Source organism: Penicillium daleae (assembly GCF_028827525.1).
Source record: "Penicillium daleae strain IBT 16125 chromosome Unknown utg000009l_segment0_segment0, whole genome shotgun sequence".
Lineage (NCBI taxonomy): Eukaryota > Fungi > Ascomycota > Eurotiomycetes > Eurotiales > Aspergillaceae > Penicillium > Penicillium daleae.
Window position 1 is genome coordinate 3,970,129 of NW_026623157.1, and position 18,580 is coordinate 3,988,708.

At 51.6% G+C, this 18,580-nt stretch overlaps 8 protein-coding genes across 8 annotated transcripts; 6 read left to right on the plus strand and 2 right to left on the minus strand.

Moving 5' to 3' along the window:
- Positions 1–1,111: 1,111 nt before the first annotated feature.
- Positions 1,112–2,982, plus strand: N7458_012578 (translation initiation factor 4B; the record flags this gene model as incomplete). The annotated part of the gene is made up of 7 exons (XM_056915959.1): positions 1,112–1,259; positions 1,324–1,380; positions 1,443–1,448; positions 1,521–1,583; positions 1,651–1,977; positions 2,040–2,118; positions 2,175–2,982. 7 exons carry the CDS (start codon positions 1,112–1,114, stop codon positions 2,980–2,982), a joined length of 1,488 nt encoding a protein of 495 aa, XP_056760713.1.
- Positions 2,983–4,997: 2,015 nt separating this feature from the next.
- N7458_012579 (uncharacterized protein) lies at positions 4,998–5,953 on the plus strand (the record flags this gene model as incomplete). Its single annotated transcript, XM_056915960.1, has 2 exons — positions 4,998–5,190; positions 5,346–5,953. 2 exons carry the CDS (start codon positions 4,998–5,000, stop codon positions 5,951–5,953), a joined length of 801 nt encoding a protein of 266 aa, XP_056760714.1.
- A 767-nt stretch (positions 5,954–6,720) lies between these two features.
- Positions 6,721–8,000, plus strand: N7458_012580 (Gfo/Idh/MocA family protein; the record flags this gene model as incomplete). The annotated part of the gene is made up of 5 exons (XM_056915961.1): positions 6,721–6,751; positions 6,821–6,846; positions 6,900–7,078; positions 7,150–7,433; positions 7,495–8,000. The coding sequence occupies 5 exons, from the start codon at positions 6,721–6,723 to the stop codon at positions 7,998–8,000; spliced, it is 1,026 nt and encodes a 341-aa protein (XP_056760715.1).
- A 374-nt stretch (positions 8,001–8,374) lies between these two features.
- On the plus strand, positions 8,375–9,241 carry N7458_012581 (60S ribosomal protein eL32; the record flags this gene model as incomplete). The annotated part of the gene is made up of 4 exons (XM_056915962.1): positions 8,375–8,414; positions 8,718–8,835; positions 8,918–9,046; positions 9,133–9,241. The coding sequence occupies 4 exons, from the start codon at positions 8,375–8,377 to the stop codon at positions 9,239–9,241; spliced, it is 396 nt and encodes a 131-aa protein (XP_056760716.1).
- A 1,261-nt stretch (positions 9,242–10,502) lies between these two features.
- Positions 10,503–11,970, plus strand: N7458_012582 (uncharacterized protein; the record flags this gene model as incomplete). The annotated part of the gene is made up of 2 exons (XM_056915963.1): positions 10,503–11,558; positions 11,626–11,970. The coding sequence occupies 2 exons, from the start codon at positions 10,503–10,505 to the stop codon at positions 11,968–11,970; spliced, it is 1,401 nt and encodes a 466-aa protein (XP_056760717.1).
- A 727-nt stretch (positions 11,971–12,697) lies between these two features.
- Positions 12,698–14,387, minus strand: N7458_012583 (pseudouridine synthase family protein; the record flags this gene model as incomplete). Its single annotated transcript, XM_056915964.1, has 2 exons — positions 12,698–14,077; positions 14,145–14,387. The coding sequence occupies 2 exons, from the start codon at positions 14,385–14,387 to the stop codon at positions 12,698–12,700; spliced, it is 1,623 nt and encodes a 540-aa protein (XP_056760718.1).
- A 622-nt stretch (positions 14,388–15,009) lies between these two features.
- N7458_012584 (acyl-CoA thioesterase) lies at positions 15,010–15,616 on the plus strand (the record flags this gene model as incomplete). Its single annotated transcript, XM_056915965.1, has 2 exons — positions 15,010–15,089; positions 15,163–15,616. 2 exons carry the CDS (start codon positions 15,010–15,012, stop codon positions 15,614–15,616), a joined length of 534 nt encoding a protein of 177 aa, XP_056760719.1.
- A 638-nt stretch (positions 15,617–16,254) lies between these two features.
- Positions 16,255–16,755, minus strand: N7458_012585 (uncharacterized protein; the record flags this gene model as incomplete). Its single annotated transcript, XM_056915966.1, has 1 exon — positions 16,255–16,755. One exon carries the CDS (start codon positions 16,753–16,755, stop codon positions 16,255–16,257), a length of 501 nt encoding a protein of 166 aa, XP_056760720.1.
- Positions 16,756–18,580: the final 1,825 nt, after the last annotated feature.

Consider the following 18,580-nt stretch of genomic DNA (forward strand, 5'->3'; position numbering starts at 1 on the left):
TAATCATAGAGGCATCAGGAAGGTTGCCCCAGTTGGCCGGTATTGATAGTTCGGTCACCTCCCTTTATGATACTTATTGTTTGATTGTTCCAGTTGTTTTATTTGGAATGGCTAAGCTATAATCATCTATGAACCTATGGGTGGAAGTGTTGTCGGGGCTGCGCTGGCAAGTCAGGTTTGTACAAGCCTGCTCGCGATATATATCTTGGAATGAGCCTTTGGTATACACATACACGATCTACAAATATATTCATTTGATAGAAAAATAAACTATACCCTGGGTGATACTTGCCAATGTATCTAAAATTCCACAAAAACGTGGTCTTGATATCCTGTGCTGAAGGTTCCCTGACCTGATTTCTTTGTTCCTCTGGACAGAAGCCCCACCTTGTACAGCACCAATTTCACTCACATCTTTCCACTCGAAGAGTGGAAACCGACCATGTCAATATTGGATCTTAACTCTCAAAATCTCAGTACCACGTCATCATCTTTCCTCAGATCTAGGTAAATCTTGTTCCAAGCTGAATTGCGAGGAGCGACAGAATCTAGACTCGAATGTGTTGAGGGTCTTAGTCAGGTTAGCCTAGTTGGGTTAGACTCGCTACAGACAGAGGAGGGATGAAGCGCGTGGATGTCCATCAACATGGCAAACCAATAAGAAGCAACCAAAGAGAGGATCAATTGAGGGAAATCGAAAAGCCACCCAAACCCGTCTCATCTCAAGTTTGATAGTTCGCGACCCGATCTACGTGGAAGGCGACTCACGTTTGTTGCGGCAGCGGGGGATCCGATTGGGCTAGCGGCACCACTAAAAATTATCACGGATTAACTCACCCGGCCACTTCGTGCAGACCCGATTGCCGACTTTCCCCTCTACCAACTTTTCCACGGTGGAGTTTTCATCTGCACGCCTTGACCTCCGTGATAACCCACCTCATTCACACTTCTTTCAACTGACTCCTGGAACACCACCCAGGCGTCTCTTGAATTTTTCTCTTCGCTTACCCCTCTCAACCCTTCTGTGTGAGAAGCGCGCACAATTTCGCAAGCGCGTTTCTTGACCACTTGCAACCGCAATCATGGGTGAGTTCACCCCGCTTCCTGGCTCATGTTCGCCAATGGATATGAAGAGCCTCATGTGGCCTCGTTCTGTCGTAACTGGCGTTTTGTTGGACCTTCGCTGACCATTTCCCCACTAGCGCCCGCTAAGGCCAAGGGCCAAAAGATGAGCATGGTGGAGTTCCTGGGAGTCGACAGTGAGTGATCGAGCGGACCTCGAACAGAGATGGAAGGATCTGAATATATGCTGACCAAGCCCAGAGCCCTCTGGTGATTTCAGCTGGGCCGACGAATCTGAGGAGGCAGGTCTCGAGACACGTAAGTCACCAAACACCTTGTTACTGATTTCGCTGATCGATTACTGATATTGTGTCACACAGCCAACGGTATGTTGCGCACCGACGATACGAGAGGACATTTTCTTTGATATAACGAATCTGGCTGACCGAGATAAACAGTGCCCGCCGAGAGAAGGGACAATCGCTCGTCCTATGGCATGGGCTTTGGAAGTGGTGGTTTCGGTACGGCACTCTCCACAAGATCTACGATGGAGTATTCTGACAGCGAGATCTGACAATTTTGACTTAGACCGTGAGGCCCGTGGTGGATTCGAGAGCCGTGGATATGAAACCCGTGGCGGATACGCCGTTCGCGAGCCCCTCGACCTTCCCACTGAGCCCCCATTCACTGCCCACATTGGGAACCTGTCCTTCGAAGCCACCGCTGCCGACGTTACTGACCTGTTTGCCGACTGTGGTGTGACCAATGTCCGAATTGTGGAAGATAGGCAGACAAACACCCCCAAGGGCTTTGGCTACATTGAGTTTGAGACCGTTGCTGGTCTGCAAAAGGCCCTTGACCTGTCTGGCACCTCCCTGATGGGCCGTACTATTCGCACCAGCGTCGCCGATCCTCGTAAGTTCAGATGTCTCTTCATTATTTGAGCCAACGACATGGGATAGCTGACAATCACATAGCCAAGGAGACTCGTGCTGATCCCCGCGACATGGACTGGACCCGCCGCGGTCCCCTTCCCCCGCCCCCTCTGAGCGCCGCGTGCCTGACCGTGGCAGCTTCGGTCGCAACATGGATGCTGCATCTGACGCTGGAAGTGAACGAGGTGGCCGTCGCAGCAACTACGAGTCCGATGGAAAGTTCCGCGACTTCGGCAACTGGGAGCGCAAAGGCCCTCTTTCTCCCCCAGCTGGCGCTGGCTTCCGTGAGGGTGGTCGGCCTCGCAACACCGATGGCCCCTCGCCTGCCTGGGGTGAGGGACGTTCGCAGGATGGTTCCCGACCCCCACGTCCTGATCGCCCTGAGCGGACCCCCACTGCTGCCGATATGGACAACCAGTGGCGCTCTAAGATGCGCCCCGATGCCGCCCCGAAGGAGCCCACCTCTCCTACTGCTCCCGCTTCCCGCCCGAGACTGAACCTGCAGAAGCGCACCGTTCCCGAGACCGATTCCACACCCGCCGCCGGTGCTGGCGATTCCAAAGCGAGCCCCTTCGGTGCCGCTCGTCCCATCGACACTGCTACCCGTGAGCGTGAAGTAGAGGAGCGCCGCCAGCTTGTTCTTCGCCAGAAGAAGGAGACCGAGGAGAAGGCCAAGGCCGAGAAGGCCGAGAAGCAAAAGAAGGAGCCCAAGCCGGGCATGGATTCCAACAAAGACGCCATTGAGCCCCCCAAGGGCGGCGGTAACTTTGAGATCCTCCGGCGGGCTGGTGAGGACGAGAGCAGCATTCCCGCTGATAAGGAGACTGAGGAGACGGCTGCCCCAGCTGCTGCGGCTGAAGAGGCCCCCAAGGAGGCCGCTGCTAACGGTAGCTGGCGCACTGCCGAGACTCCTGCTGATGATAATGACGGATGGAGCACTGTTGACACGACCAAGAAGCGTGGCCGCCGTGGTGGCCGTTTCTAAATGATCTTTGGATACCCTGACGCAACCTCCGCTTTTCGCCTCAACTGTGGTTTGTTGGTGCATCAAAGGGGGTGAATGGTATTGTTATGGATGTACCAAGGGGTGCAACTTTCTGCCGTTCTTGGGGAGAAAATTTGATCTCGATCTCGATGTCTTCCATGACTAACACCATTCATCTGCCTTTTCACGACGGTAGTTGTTCTGTCTAACCCTTCTGACCATCCTCAGTTCTTCCTTTCTTTTGCCTTGCTGTTCATGATCTTTTCCTTTTTCTTGATTCTCTCGGGGCTAGCATCCCGATATACATCTAGTCCTCGCTCTGATGATTTTTGGCAGTCTGAAAAGTTTTCTCCCGCCGTTTTCCTTCTGTTTTTGATGTCATGTCGCTGTTCGCTATCTAGCTATTATTCCCATGCGTCTTGACTCGTGTGTGATTTGCCCATGACCATGACAGCCGATTCGAAATGAAGATTTACCATGTTCTCCTTCCTTTCCTTGTTCTGTCTCCCTCCTATGACCGACCCTGAGCGGGTCTTTGCTATGGTCATGCCTTGTTGCAGACTAGATATTAGCAGCTTTGGGTGTTGGGCGTGTGGAGTCATCAGAGTCTTGGATGTCCTCTTCATCACCAGCCATCTCCTCTTCCCCGATCATTTCCTGCGGTGAGACCATGCCAGTACGAAACGACCCAACGAGAGACGAAGTCATCGTTGTGAGCACTTGTTATGGCCTCACCGTTGTCGATGACCATGTTTGGACGTTCTGCTAGATGCTTTTTCTTCTCGGTCCTCTTCCCTCTCCACTTTCTTCCTCGGCTAGTCTCGTTTACATCCGATATGTTGGGCTCGGTGCATCTCCTCTCCTCTCCATATTTGACCCCATCAGCTTGCCCGTGCAGGTCATGATAGTGCTCAGTGTCGTGTCTGGTGTCTCGTGTTTCTTGAGAATAGATTGAAATGCAGTCTTCATTGACAGACCATTTAGTTATTTGAGTGCGGTTATCTACATGGCTGGTACGGGACATGTAGGCTTAAAGCCCTGAGTGTCAGCTTTCTCAAAATGAAGCGACAGAAGCGTAGGGGAGGCTTGCTGGTGTTGGTAGGTCCACACCCTCAAGTTTAGTACAGTAAACAGAGTACAAGGTGGACGGTGAGACAATTACCAAGCCAGGGGTAGCGAGGAGTATTGAACCTGTTATATATGCTCCCGGCATGGCAGCAGATGGGCCTTAGAGGGATAGGCGAGGAAAAGGCGCCACGCTGATAGTCTTACAGTAAGGGCTTTAAATAGGCCACACTAGACCCAAGAGGGGCTTTGTAGGCTCACGAGTACCTGACGGCGTGTGGCATCGGGTCAAGAGCGGTCGCATGCTAATGCTGGGAGTGTATAATGCTCATTCTTGGGAGTAAGGATTACAGATTTTCTGTACAGATGTACCCTAGCGGAAGACTTACTCTACTTCTGTATGCATAGAACTATGCTGTCGGAATGTCTGTCCCGCCAGGGAGGACGGGTGGGGAACGTAAAAACCGTTTAGCAATCAAGCACATGCTTTCAATGAATCAGATATGGAATATTGATGTGTGACTTGCTTAAGTTAGGGACCAAACCTCGAAACAATCTCAGGTCAGAAATAAAGGGAATCTTCATCTTCCGTACTCCGTTTACCATAACCCTAATAACTACGAAACAACCCTGGAAGGGTGAGACACGGTGGCCCAGCCGTTGGCGCGGCAAGAAACCCAGTGGCGCAGGATGGAGTTAATGAAACCCCTTCCAAGAGCCAGCCAAGCATGGAAATAAGTCGTGTTTCATGAATTTTTCCCTTCATACCCTCATAACCCTCGTCGCCGACCTTGGAACTTCCTCGTGAATCACGCTCGTGACCGTCCTCTCGAAGCTCGCCAGTCCTGAGTTGTACCCTGGTTCATTCCCGCTCAGGCTTCCCTCGTGCCGTTGTTACGACCCTGTACCTTGGAGATCTCGGGGTAAACAACCCCTCCCCTCATGTTATCATGTCGACTATGACCGCCTCGACGCTCACGACTACCACTCTTGTTGGAATACCATCTGCGATGAAGAATGTTACGACCTTGTCCGAGAAACAGTGTCCTACGTGTGGGGGGAACGGCGCGGTGGAGTCGCATCGTCGGATCCAGGAGTTGGAAGGGCAGGTACAGGCCTTGACTGAGCGCGCAGCTGTGACAGGTAAGCAAGAAGATAGTCCTGGAGGTTCTACAGAAGGTGTTCGTAGAGCGCATCGATTCTGTGCGATCTCTGTCGAGTGTCCACCTCGAAAAAGTCCTACGAAGGTGTGTTGATCTGATCATGTCACGCTGACCGACTCTTTGCCCGCCTCGCAGCCAACAAGCTCGCCGACTACGAAGATGAACTGCGTCGTTTGCGCTCAGCCCAGTCCGCCCACGAGAGATCACAGAGTAACTCCTCCCGACCCTCATCCTCATCCCACACCGCAAAGACCCTGTCCTCGACCCAGGCCGCAGCATCGTCCGATGCGACATCACAAGCCTCGCAGCAAACTCACGGCCGCCTGTCAACCCTGACCTCCCTCCTCCCCTACCGACGCGGTAGTGCCGCTCCTCCTAATAGCAGCGCCTCCGCCCCTGCTCCAACCACTCCCACAACACTCATCACCCCGCTCCAGCACCAAGCATCCCCAGCTAGCAGCGACAACGCCTCCGAACTCCAGGACGCGCTGACCCGCGAGCAGAGTCTTCGCAAGGCTGCTGAGTCTCAACTCTCTCAGGCGAGCACGGAGCTGGAAGAGCTCACCGTGCAACTGTTCAGCCAGGCGAACGAGATGGTCGCCCAGGAGCGCAAGGCGCGCGCGAGGCTGGAGGAACGAGTCGCGGTGTTGGAACGCCGGGATATCGAGAAGAGGAATCGACTGGAGAAGTTGGAGAAGGCGATGGCGCGTGTTGAACGGCTGAAGGCTTTGGTTAATGTATAGGTCTGCGCAGCTTGGCTGTGTCTTGGATTGGCTTTTTTTTTTTTTTTTTTTTTTTTTTGGTTTATTGCGTTATGATTGGGATGATCTTGGGTATTTATATCCCTCCCTGATGATGGACATGAAACTTGGGTGTCTGGTTTGGAGGGTTGGTCTGTATTCTTGTTTGTGTTTGTGATTCCCTTTGCATTCTGGGGTTTGGGGCGTTCTTTTTTTGCTGGCGTAATGGGTAATTGCGAGGAAAATGGGTATATTCTGCTGCGACTTAATCTGAGCATTGCAGTTGCGGATTCTTGAGATTGCAATCGATCATGTTTAAGTTCTTTGTCGAGAGAATATGTTAATTCTTCGAGTGCGTGACGTTGACTTGAAATGGCTGAGATCACGTTTCCGCTGTGTAGCTCTTGCGTCATGCATGCGCTGCAGCTCCGGGTATGAGGAGTCGCATTTGCATACCGAGGACCCTAAAAGTAGTTGGATGAGTGACTAGCCACTAGCTAGAAGCTAGATGAGCACAGGCTCGAGCCGAGAAATACTAGGCAAGCCGACGTCTCGGCCGCCGATCGGTCGGCTCGAGGTTGGACCTTCCCAGGCCTGCCCGGTGGAAACTTGGGAGACGTGGAAACGAGATCAGGTGGGCTTTAAGAACCCCACTCGGTCCCTGCATGCTTCTGCATGACATCTGATGGACGAAAGAGTATTATTGCTTGCACCTCTCGTCTTTTCACACTTCTCACTCGAAAAGTTTGATCATCTTGTCGCCTCGGACCATGGCTATTGGAGTGGCAATTATCGGAAGTGGTGAGTATTTTAGCTTCTTCGCCCTGGTCCTTATCTCTCTATAGCATCTTCAACTGACGTCGACGATAGGCAATTTTGCCAAAGAGCAGCATTTGGTACCTCAAGCAACCCATTCTCTCCAAACAGACGAGACTAATGTATGATATAGCCTGCTGTTAAAGCTACCGCCGATCTGCAGCTCAAGGCCATCTACTCCCGATCCTTGAAGTCGGCGCAGACTCTGGCTAGCGGGACGTCAGATGTTGACCTCTACTCAGATGACTCCGGTATTGGCAGATCCTATGCTGATCTCCTGGCCCGCCCAGATATCGGCGCTGTACTGATTGGGTACGTCCTGCAACTATTTCATCACTCATCCCGGTGACACTCGGACTTCAAGCTGATCAAGCACCGACAAGCCTCCCTATCCTGGTTCAGCCTGAATTCATCAAGGGAGCTCTCCTCGCGGGCAAGCATGTCCTTTCGGAGAAGCCCATCGCCAAGGATGTACCTACAGCCCGGGAGCTTCTGCAGTGGTACCAGACCAGCGTCGATCCTAGCAAGGTCACCTGGGCTGTGGGTGAGAACTTTCGGTATATGACCAAGTTCCTTTTTGCGGCCAAAAAGGTCTGCGAGTTGGGCAAGGTCCGGCATTTCCGGGTCAACGTCCACAATTTGGTGAAGCAGGATAACAAGTACTACTGTAAGTGACCTGGTCCCAGATGAAATGCAAAGGGAAGGCTAACATCTGGCCACCACGCAAGTGACATTCTGGCGTAAGGTTCCGGAATATCAAGGAGGATTCCTCTTGGATGGCGGCGTGCATATGGTCGCTGGTCTCCGCTTGATTCTTGGATCTACAGATCATCTGACTGTGGTCTCGGCCCAGACGCAACAATTACAGGACTATCTGCCACCGGTTGATACCGTTGATGCGGTTGTTCAGACGAAGAATGGTGCTACGGGCGTCATCTCCCTGTCATGGGGTTCGGACTTTAATGACAATGTCTTCGAGTTTGCTTGCGAGAAGGGTGTGGTGAAGATGCAATTTGACACCGTCACAGTAAATGGCGTGGAACACGATATCGAGTTTGACGGGAAGGGAGTCGTTCCCGAGGTGGCGGAGTTTGCCAAATCTATTGTCAATGGTCTGCCTGTTGCAAAGAGACAGTCACCTGAGGAGGCGTTGGCGGATCTGGAGGTGTTGGAGCAGATGTTGCAGAGTGGCAAGACGCATGGGGACCGAATGATGCTTCATTTCCAGGTTTAGAGATATAACCTGCTATATAGAAGAGAAACCCTTTAATCAAAAATTGAAAGTTGGAATTGAAGATCATGGCGGTCTCTATACTTCATAAATAGGATGACATCCAAAAGAGGAAGTCTTGGCAGGGCTTAACCCTCATCAACCCTAGAGATGACATAAGCACCACAACCGTCGCTAAAGTCCCCCAAAGCGCACTAGTGTGGACCGCCCACTCGTCCGCGCCAGTGCGAAGTTTTCGAGATTGACTACGTTCCGAATCGACAACTCTCCAACGCCCGGCGAGACCCTGCAACACCGCCAAAGTGAGTCTTCTCCTTCGCATCGCTGTCAACCCGTCTGTTCCAACTTACTGACGAATTTTTTCTCTGTCTTTCAAGATGGTCGCCGCAAAGAAGCATGTCCCCATCGTGAAGAAGCGTACGTTCACCGATCGCCCGACCGTTTTTCATATTCCCACCTCCCCTTCTGGCCTGGATAGCATCGCCCTTCGACCGACCGGTACTTTGAAAGGATAGTTGAAATGAGGAAGAGGTGGAACTTTCGAATGGTCGTGAAGTTTGGGATTTATGGTGGTGTCATGGAGAGACCTCGAAATTCTCCCAATTGGTCGAAGGGCATTGTTATCCGCACAGGCACTCGAAACCTCGAATCAATCGACTTTTACGACAACGACGGCATATATTTTGGATGGAACTCAGGAGCTAACGTTGCTCGCAACAGACACCACCCGCTTCTTCCGCCACCAGTCGGACCGCTTTATGCGTGTCGGTGCCTCGTGGCGCAAGCCCAAGGGTATTGACAACTGTGTCCGCCGCCGTTTCAAGGGTGTTATTCGCATGTACGGTTCTCCAAACATTCTCCAGATCCGGATCTGGATTTCTCGACCGTGGAAATTCCGATGATTGACCGATCAATTATAGGCCCAAGATCGGTTATGGCTCCAACAAGAAGACCCGCCACATGATGCCCTCCGGCCACAAGGCCTTCCTCGTCCACAACCCCAAGGATGTCGAGCTCCTCCTGATGCACAACCGCACCTACGCTGCCGAGTATGTGAACCTTTGCAGAAAACCAGTGGACTAGTCGACTGTGAATTTGGAGTTTTGGAATGCACCAACTAACTCAATTGTCACAGGATCGCCCACGCCGTTTCTTCCCGCAAGCGCGTTGAGATCCTCGCCAAGGCCAAGGCTCTCGGTGTCAAGGTCACCAACGCCAAGGGCCGTGTCACCACCGAGGCTTAAATGGAATGAACCCCAAAAGTTCTGTTTCGTTTTCTTTTCGGTGGGGGTATTCGCAGGAGCACGAGAGGGTCGGGGGTTTTTGTACGGTCGTGATACTATCTTTTTGACGATCACGAATTTCAAGAATTGTGCATGGCATACCGTGTGCGGCTCGCGCTTGGTCTTAGTGCTGGGCGGATAGAGCAAGAGAATTATATCTTTCTCTGAAATGACAAACAAAAATTGCAAAAATTTCTTCTTCACACTGTTGGGTGCTATGTATGGCCTACGTTGGGTGTGGTGTAGGGCGTAACGAGGGATTTGGAATACTCGGTCCATCAAAGTATTGCTATGGTGAAGCGGAAACGGGGCATCTAATTGGAGGAGTAATTCGGCCTTCAGATAGTCCCGAGGAGGTCTGGCCAAGAGCAATACCTTTTGTCCAATGGGCTTGAAACGGGCCGCTTAGAGGCCAATCGGCGTAGATCTGTAAGCACTCTATGCAAATCGACCATGATACAACCACGTCAAGACAAGCCCCCTAAACAACCTTTGGCGATGGGGTTGCCAAGTGTGGCGCCGCACTATAACTAACGATCTCTTATCAACAAAGTTGTGCTTCCGTTCTAAGTCGACCTAAATTCGACTGCCTAGACTCTGTTCATGACGCAGGGTTCTCCGCCAAAGACGCAATCCCTAAATCCTAAGCACTGCCCCCTCTTTGGATAATTTTCTTGGAACATGGATCAAAGAGTTGACTGATCGTCCGACCCACCGAGCACAATCATGGATCAATTCCCATCCACTTGCCAGAGGCCCTCAGTGCGAAGCGGGGGATACACTCACCATGCTCAGCTCCAAAATCATCCAGACTGCGCTTCAGTTGCAATTGAGATAGTGTCATGAACAGGCCACTCGAACCATCTCCCGACTGATGCCCTTGCCGCCGATAACAAAAAAGCATAAACAAGACCAGAACTGGGCCAGCAGCCATCATTACTTTCTTGGTCAATCAGAGCGGTGCCACATGCGAGGCCTGGCCAATGTCCAGTCTCAAACAAGGCAGCCCGCCCCAAACGAGGCTCCACCAACTGGGTCTCTCAGGGCTTGAAAGTTGACACCGGTCGGTCTGAGTTAAAGGGACCTCCTGGAAGAGCTGATCGGAGACACAAGGAGATCCATCTCTATTTGATCTCCACCCCTGCCAGGGTCATGGAGGATCGAGGGCATACTCTCCATCTTCCTCTCTCTCCCGTTCATCTCCTCCCTCTCTCCCCGCACGATGCTCGCTCTACCTGCCCGGTATGGGCGATGGGTACCGATTCTGGCCCCAGTGACTCTCCTCCTGCTCTTCCTCCACCTAAACGCCAGCCTGAGCACGCAAAAAACACAAGTCATCCTCGAGCAAGAGCTCCATCCATCCGCAAATAATGAAACCGACTCTATATCGGCAGATACAAACACAAACCCCGATACAGATCCAGAAACGCCAACCTCGCAACCATGCCGCCCACTTCCGGGCATCGAAAATGTCCTAGTGATAATGAAGACGGGCATCACAGAAGCCCAGGACAAAATCCCAATCCATCTTCGCACAACATTACGCTGTATCCCGCACAAACTCATCGTATCCGATTTCGAAGAAGATATCGCCGGCATCCGCACTCACGACGTCTTCCATAACGCCAGCGAAGTGCTACTAGCGAATAGCGACTTTGCTTTATACAATCGAGCCCGCGCAGGCGGCCGTGCCGCTCTCACCCAGTCAGACTTGACCAAAGTTGCCAACAGTGCAGCCGGAATGTCGGACAACCCCGGCTGGAAGCTGGATAAATGGAAATTCCTCCCCATGATCCAAGAAGCTCGGGCCTATCATCCCGATATGCAGTGGTACGTCTTTCTCGAGGCTGATACGTACGCAATCTGGCCGAATTTGCTCGCCTGGCTGGACCAGTTTGATTCGACCGAGAAGTTGTACCTGGGCAATCAGATGCAGATTGGGGAGGTGATTTTCGCTCATGGCGGGTCGGGTTTTGTATTGTCGCATGCTGCGCTGCATGCGGTGGCGGAGTATCATGCTGGTCAGGTTGATCGGTGGAATTATTTGACGGAGACTCAGTGGGCGGGGGATTGTGTGTTGGGTATGGCGCTGAGACAAATCGGGGTGGATTTGACTTGGTCCTGGCCACATGTCACGGCCCAGTCGATTTGGGAACAGGATGCGCTGGGTGAGGCATTCGGGAAGACACAATGGTGTTATCCCGCTTTGACGTTTCACCATATGACGCCTCCGGATATTGATCATTTTTACGAGTTTGATCGGAGGTGGTTTGCCAATGTGAGTATTCCTGAGATTCGGACATGATGTCAAGGCTGGTACATTTTGCTAACATTTATCTTTCAAGGAGAAAAATACTCTCCTATTATACAGCGATATATTCCGCAACTTTGTCCGCCCCATGCTCTCCGACCGATTAGACAATTGGAGCAACTTTGCCAAAGACGAAGTCAAACATACCACCGAGGAACCCGCTTCGGAGATGTCCGTCAACCAATGTGCTGAACAATGTGCCCGAACCACAGGCTGTCTCCAGTACCGCATGGACGCAGACGGCAAATGCTATACATCGGATTGGGCTTTACGAGGTCTCCCGGACGCCGGGGGATGGTCGGGAACAATGATGTGGCGCGTCGATGCTTCTATGCAAAAGAAAGGCCAGTGTGAGGAGCCGGTGTGGGTGTTGGAATAGGGGGTTTGAGTTGAAGGACTTTCTGGTCTACTTCTTTTTGCGTCGCATATATATAGCCGGGATTCGATTGGTTATAGATACATTACTGGGAAGTTTGGGATGCATTGGGCGAAAATGGGTTTGTTTGGGCGTTTGTTCCTGGAGTTTTGGGGTGCTTTTTGGGGAGTAGAAATTGGTTTTTTTTTTCTATGAAAGACGGAAGACTGGTTACTTACTATCTATCAAGCACAATTAGATAGAACATCATTTTCAGTGAAGATAAACCTGGAAAGAGAAATCTACTGACAAGAGATGTGTCACGGAGGGGATACTCAGCCGTGGAAAATCATTAACTGCAGAGTAATCAAGGATTTATTTCTTCTTTTATTTGGGACCCCTTCTCTTACAGTCTGGCAATGACGATTGAGTACGGGGTAGGTTGGGGGTCTGTTCGTATAGGCAAGGTCGGTATATACCTTAGCGATGATGCTTAGCATATACGTGCTGAGAGTATGGATTGAATTCGTGGCTTCTAATTGCTAGGGAAAGCTGGAAAAAGTAAGAGAGGGCCAGGTAGCAAGTCTGAGCTACTTTTCATGCTCCGGCCGGAGGCAAAGAATAGAAAAAATGCATCGGCTTTTGAATGTCTACATAGAAATATGGTATCATGAACCAAGATAGAGCTTTGAACCAAAGCAAATGCAAGTAAAACAACAATGCGTGGCACGAACAAGATGCATAAGATCATTCAAGGGGTTGAAGAAGGTGCTGTTGCTATTTCCGTCTCCTTCAGCTGAGAAACATCACCGTTCAACCCATGCCTCGGGTCCGAAAAGTCAACCATCCCAACACCCGTCAAGAGCACCGTGCTAGAGATGGGCTTCCGCTGCTCCTTCTCATCATCAACACCAATCTCTGGAGGAACAGTGCCATGGCCAAACACAATTTCCTCACTCTTTGGAACAGGCACCCAGTCTGGAACTTCACGAGGCCCCTCCGATCCTGGAGGTGGGAGACCCCAGGAGGGCATTGGACTGCGGTAACTCCAGTTGCCATCACGATCAGCGTAAGCTACGGCGTGCAGGAAGATGCCAAGCTCGTGAGGACCTGGGTCGGTATACAGCTCCGTTCCGCAGACATCACAGAACTTGCCGGAAAGACGCTCGCCCTTGCGCTTCTCGTACTCGTCCGAGGCAGCTTGCTGCTCCCGAGACATGATTTCTGCTAGGATGGCGGGGTCGGTGCCTGGGGGGACGTTCGGCGCAGCGGTCAAGTGAGTGCGGTATGAGACGGTGTCGGCGACTTCTGTCTTACCCATGCGGTGGAGTCGCTCCATGATTTCGTCGTCACGGTCACCGCTCGTCTCATTGCGGCCAAGCTCTGGTCCAAAGACGCGACGGTTCGAGTAAATCGGGTCATTGGTGATTGGATGACCCAAGAACTGGAGGTGCACCCGAATCTGATGCGTCCGTCCAGTCAGGGGGAAACAGTGAACGATACTGAACCCTTCGTCCTCGTTGGCGAGAATCGGTGGAGGAGTCACCGCCCGATCTCCAGATGTAGCATGCTTCTCAGCAGAGGCGACCGCCGCCTGAGGAGGATAATAGGCCAGACGGCGGAACTTGGTTGTGGCCGACTTGCCCGTGGCACGCACACGGTTTAAGCCCAGCTTTGGACTCACTTGCATGATGGGCTGGTCACACACCACCACGCCGTCGGGGAACTTGCCCTTGACTCGGGCGACATACTCCTTTTGTACGGTTCGCGCTTGCAAAGCCCCCGCCATTTTCTCTGCTCCCTTGGGATGTTTTCCAATGAACATGATTCCCGATGTCAATCGGTCCAGCCGATTGCACGGTCTAGGAACCCAGTCATGGCCTCGCTCGGCGCGAAGAATCTCAACGATCGAGTTGTAGTGGTATCTACCAGCGGCGTGGACGGGCACACCGGCTGGCTTGTCAATGACAATCAAGTCATCGTCTTCGTGGATAATACCGATGGGAGCACTGGTCACTGCGGGTTCGTGGCGGTGGGTGGTATGCGAGACGACCTGGCCGTTCTTGATGATGGTATCTCGGCCAGCGGGCTTGCCGTTGACACAGATCAGACCATTATCGAGTGCCGCCCTCTGTAAAACATCTGATTAGCTTTGAACACAATATCGTAAGTCCCTAAATAGGCTGAGATGATCATACATAGTAATCTGGCGCCCGGTCTCGGAATTCAGAGGTAAAGATATCCTCCAGTCTTTTACCCCGCCATCGCTCCTTGCAGTTTGTGTTATAAGTGTAGTGATAGGGACGGACACGACGCAATCCGCGTTCCATGTAATACGGCGCAGGCCACGGATCGCAGGGGGTGACAATCACATCGGGGGTCTTCTCGACGGGGTCTGGGGGAGGCACCTGCAGAGAGGTGTCGACGGGGACGAGGGCCATGCAGGGCGGTGGGGGCAGAGGATATTTGCCTCGCCGCAGCAGATAGGCCGTGATTCGAGCTGAAGGAGCCAGCGAGGATGGCGATTGTCAATAAGCTGAGTCTCTGTCTCTGGGGCCTCGTGGTCACTGGGCGCACGTCGAAGAGGGTTCCGGTGTTGAGAGTGGCGGACGATAAAGTTTGGGCGGAAGAAAAAATTGCGATTAGCGTTTGATAAGGCCAGGCACGTTAAACCTTCCAGTTGACTATGGGAGTTAAGTAAACAGTATTCATTTTCCCTTAGTAGATGGGTTGGGTTGAAAGAATCGTGAAGCGTATTTTTATCTAGAGGAGTCCTTGCACTTTGCCAATAGTCTGGTATCTTCGAGTGTAGATTATCTATACTTTCAACAGATCCTATTGCCCTTGATCACGTTGAAAGTCGAAATTCAGATGAATCGATGATCACCCGCTTACCTAATCTCCGGGCGACCTCGGTCCAGCTTCCCCGAGGCTGCGGAGATGCCGCCGCATGTTGAACCACTGCCCTGCTGATCATTGTTCCTTTAGAAGCCGCTGGACGGAATCTGAGGTTCAATCTCTTGTCAATATTCCTCAAAATCCCCAATCTGTGCAAATACAACCATGGCAGCTTCAGATATCCAGGCCAAGAAGAGCCGCAAGCGCAGTGACTATGGCTATCACCAAGTACACCAGACACGATGGTAACAGTCCACCTCCGTGCTCTCCTCCAACACGTTTACAGAGTCCAAGGCAGCTAACATGATACCCATCTAGGTTCGACAACGACATGTACGCACATCTAAACAACACCGTCTACACAGCCCTCTTCGACACCATCGCAAACGCCTATCTCATCGAACACTGCGGCCGAAACCCCTTCAGCGTCAACAACCCCACCCCCCAAAGCTCCTCCTCCAGCCAAACATCCAACCTCGACATCGGCGACGACCAAATTGGTCTAATTGTCTCCACCCACTGCGACTTCTTTGCCTCGGTCGCATTCCCAGATGTCTTGGAGGTGGGCCTGCGTGTTGCCAAGCTGGGCTCGTCTAGCGTTACGTGGGAGGTTGGGGTGTTTCGGAAAGGCGAGGAGGATGTAAAGATGGTGGGGACGTATACGCATGTTTTTGTGTTGCGGGAGACTATGCGGGTTGGGAAGGGGGGAATGGTGAAGCAGGTGCGCGAGGGATTGGAGAAGTTGTTAAATTCGCCCGGGGCGAAGCTGTGATGTGGTCAGCTGAGATCTGATATCAATGAGATACCTATTAATATACAAGAATTCCATGTGCAGATAGTGCTATAAATACCCCGTGTGCCTGTTCAGAGACCAAAATAAAGCCAAGAAATGGCCTAGACACGCCGATTGGGTTGCATATATGACAACATTGCCAGATACGGAGTAGGGTAGACTATGCATAGAGTTGGCTGAAAGTACATCAGATAGAGTGATTGTAGAGAGAAATCTTCAAGATTGGTTCCATAAAACCGAAGCGCGCGGGGTTTCCCGCGGGGTGCAATTGATCATTATCACCTCAAATATATAGAATGTGCGTTCCTCAATATGGAACAGGACTAAGGGTCTGATCCTCGTACCCGTCCATCAACGCAGATCACTTAACGTGATTTAATAAAAGCAAGTCTAATCTAATATCTATGAAGATCCCAATGACAAAAAAGACCATCATAAACAGACTCGAAAGAGGACAGAGTATTTCGTTAAACATCAAAACACTTTTGGTAGACCGAAAACATCAACACGCTTGAACGCTTCCTGAAGCCAAAGAAAAGAAGAGCGTGAACAGGTAGGCGGTGAGGAACCAAATTATTTCCAAGATGGTACATAGTAGGTGTTGTTCGAAAGAACGTTCAATCGAACTTGCCAGCGATGACACTGCTGCACCGTGACACGTTGGCACTCGTGGGAGGAGAGGCGCCACGGCGCATGGTTTCTCCATCGTCATCAAGGTACCACTTGGGATAAGGTCCAGGAATGAACCGACCTTTGGCATCCCAGCCAGCGACCCAGTGGACGCCGTCGTCAAGTAGGAAGAAACGAAGCTGCTCGGGAGGACTACCCTTGTGCAGCGGAGCCGAAAACCAGCGGCAGCGATCATTCAGCTCGGATTCAAACAGGTAACGGTGAAGGATGCGGCAGTAAACCAGAGCAGCAGGGACTTTCTCGTCTTCATCGTATCCATCACGTCGGATAAGATGCCAGCCCCGACCTGGCAAGAACTTGTAGGTTCCTGGGACGGGGCTATCCCAGTGCTGTTGACGGTTCACATTGCCGTCGATGCGTTCGCCCTTCTGGAACCAGTAGGTTGGGCAGCAGAGGGTGCGCAGGCAGATGAAGAGGTTGGGAGCCATGGTCGGTGATGGCAATAGATTTCGATGAATGAAAAAAAAGGCACAGGAGGCTGTGGCAAAGAGTCTCAATGGACTGCTCAAAAGTAAAAATAAAGGTTAAAGAGGTCCGAGGGGGCATTGGACAAAAGCGCTGAAATGCAGAAAGATCGAGAGGACGAGACAGATGCTATAAGTGGACGTCCATGGTGCCAGATAATCGAGATCAATCAGTCGAAATCGAGTTTTTGAAATGGGGATCTGGAGGAGGGAGACCTTCGGCTTTCACAGAAGCTCAGTGAAGAAGGTCCCTCGAGGGTTGTGTTCTTTAGACACAAAGGGATACGGATTGACCGACTGCAGCAGACACGGGCGGTGGTCCGAGGAGAAGACTAGCTGACAGTGTCCAATGACGCCGGGATTGATGAGATGGGGAAAACAGATACGGGTTCAAGGAGGTGGTCGCGTTATCGTTGCGGTGAAGGACGACCCGACTTCCCCGGTTTGCGAAAATGAAATAGCTCGACGGGTCGGGAAGGGCCGTGATAAGCTTGCAGCTAGCCTCGGGGAGCAGGAACTGCCTGAATCCTGAGATGAAGAAGCTGGGGGGGGGGGAGGAGGAGGAGGAAAGAGGAAGGAGTAGGATCCGGGGCGAATCAAATGGAGAGTGGACAATCAGACTGCGCGATTAGGCAGTTCAGCTAGTCGGCAAGTCGCAGATAGAGTCGCACAAGACAGCCGGTGTTAGAGCTCAGTGCAGGCGCATGCCAGATATGAAGCACTTGACTGGAGGAATCTCGACATGGCCAGGTATAAGGCCGCAGAGTTATAGAGGGGGGATTATAACGAACATGGTAAAAACAAGAATTGTGTGAGCGATATTTGGACACTTAGGGCGGTCTGAGAAAAGTCAATTGGCCACCGACCCAGTCAAGTTTTCCGAATGGAGTCGTCTAGACTCCGCCCAAGCTGTCGAGATGATGGTAAGCGTGGGAAAAATGTGGGCACTTGTGGGTGATCGCTGATATTTTTTTCTCCTGCGGTGGAGACTCTTCCCGAGTCTTGGCAATTCCGATGGCGGTCCACGAATCGCAGGGGTTTTTTTAGGCTTCTACGTTTGACTTTGTGCCTTTTTTTTTTTTTTTCTTTCGATGAATAATAGTTCACCGTCTTTGGACTAGCTAGTGTATCCTAACTATCCTTTATACTGCAATTCCACGCGGTCTCAATTCCACAGTCATCGGTCTCGCCATCTGTCGGAACAGCAGGATGGGTGGATCCCCAGGGAAAAGGAAATACTAAAACACCCGCCTAGCTTAGTCATGTTTTTGCCCATACAAATTGTTAGCAAAGGGGCATCGTAGCAATTCAGACTTGTTGATATCCGATTGGTGCGCGGTATGATTGACTAAGCAGTATTCGCGACTGTTATGAGCCCGATTCGCCAGTAAGAAGGCTATATTCGTCAAATCAAGCTATACGCAAGGTGTATCCGCGATAGCGACCCGGCCAGACGTCTCCTTCTTACCCCTGACCTTCCTATCGATCGAATTGACTGCTAAAGAAGAACGCGATCAATATAGATTCAGCAGTAGTCTCCGCCCTAAAAGGCGAGAAACTGAAAGATCCACCGTAGTGGAGGAATTGGTTCGCACGAATCAAGATATATACACGCCAGAAGAGGGTATAGGACCTAGTCAACCCTCAGCTCGAAGAAGACTATCTTGAACAACCGATTCGCCAACCAAGAAGGCCGCAATACCCCGAAGACAGCAGCGAGTCGACGAAACGAGAATGGAGAGATCGTATGGACATATACAAGCTTGACTATGCTAAATAGGAGCAACAG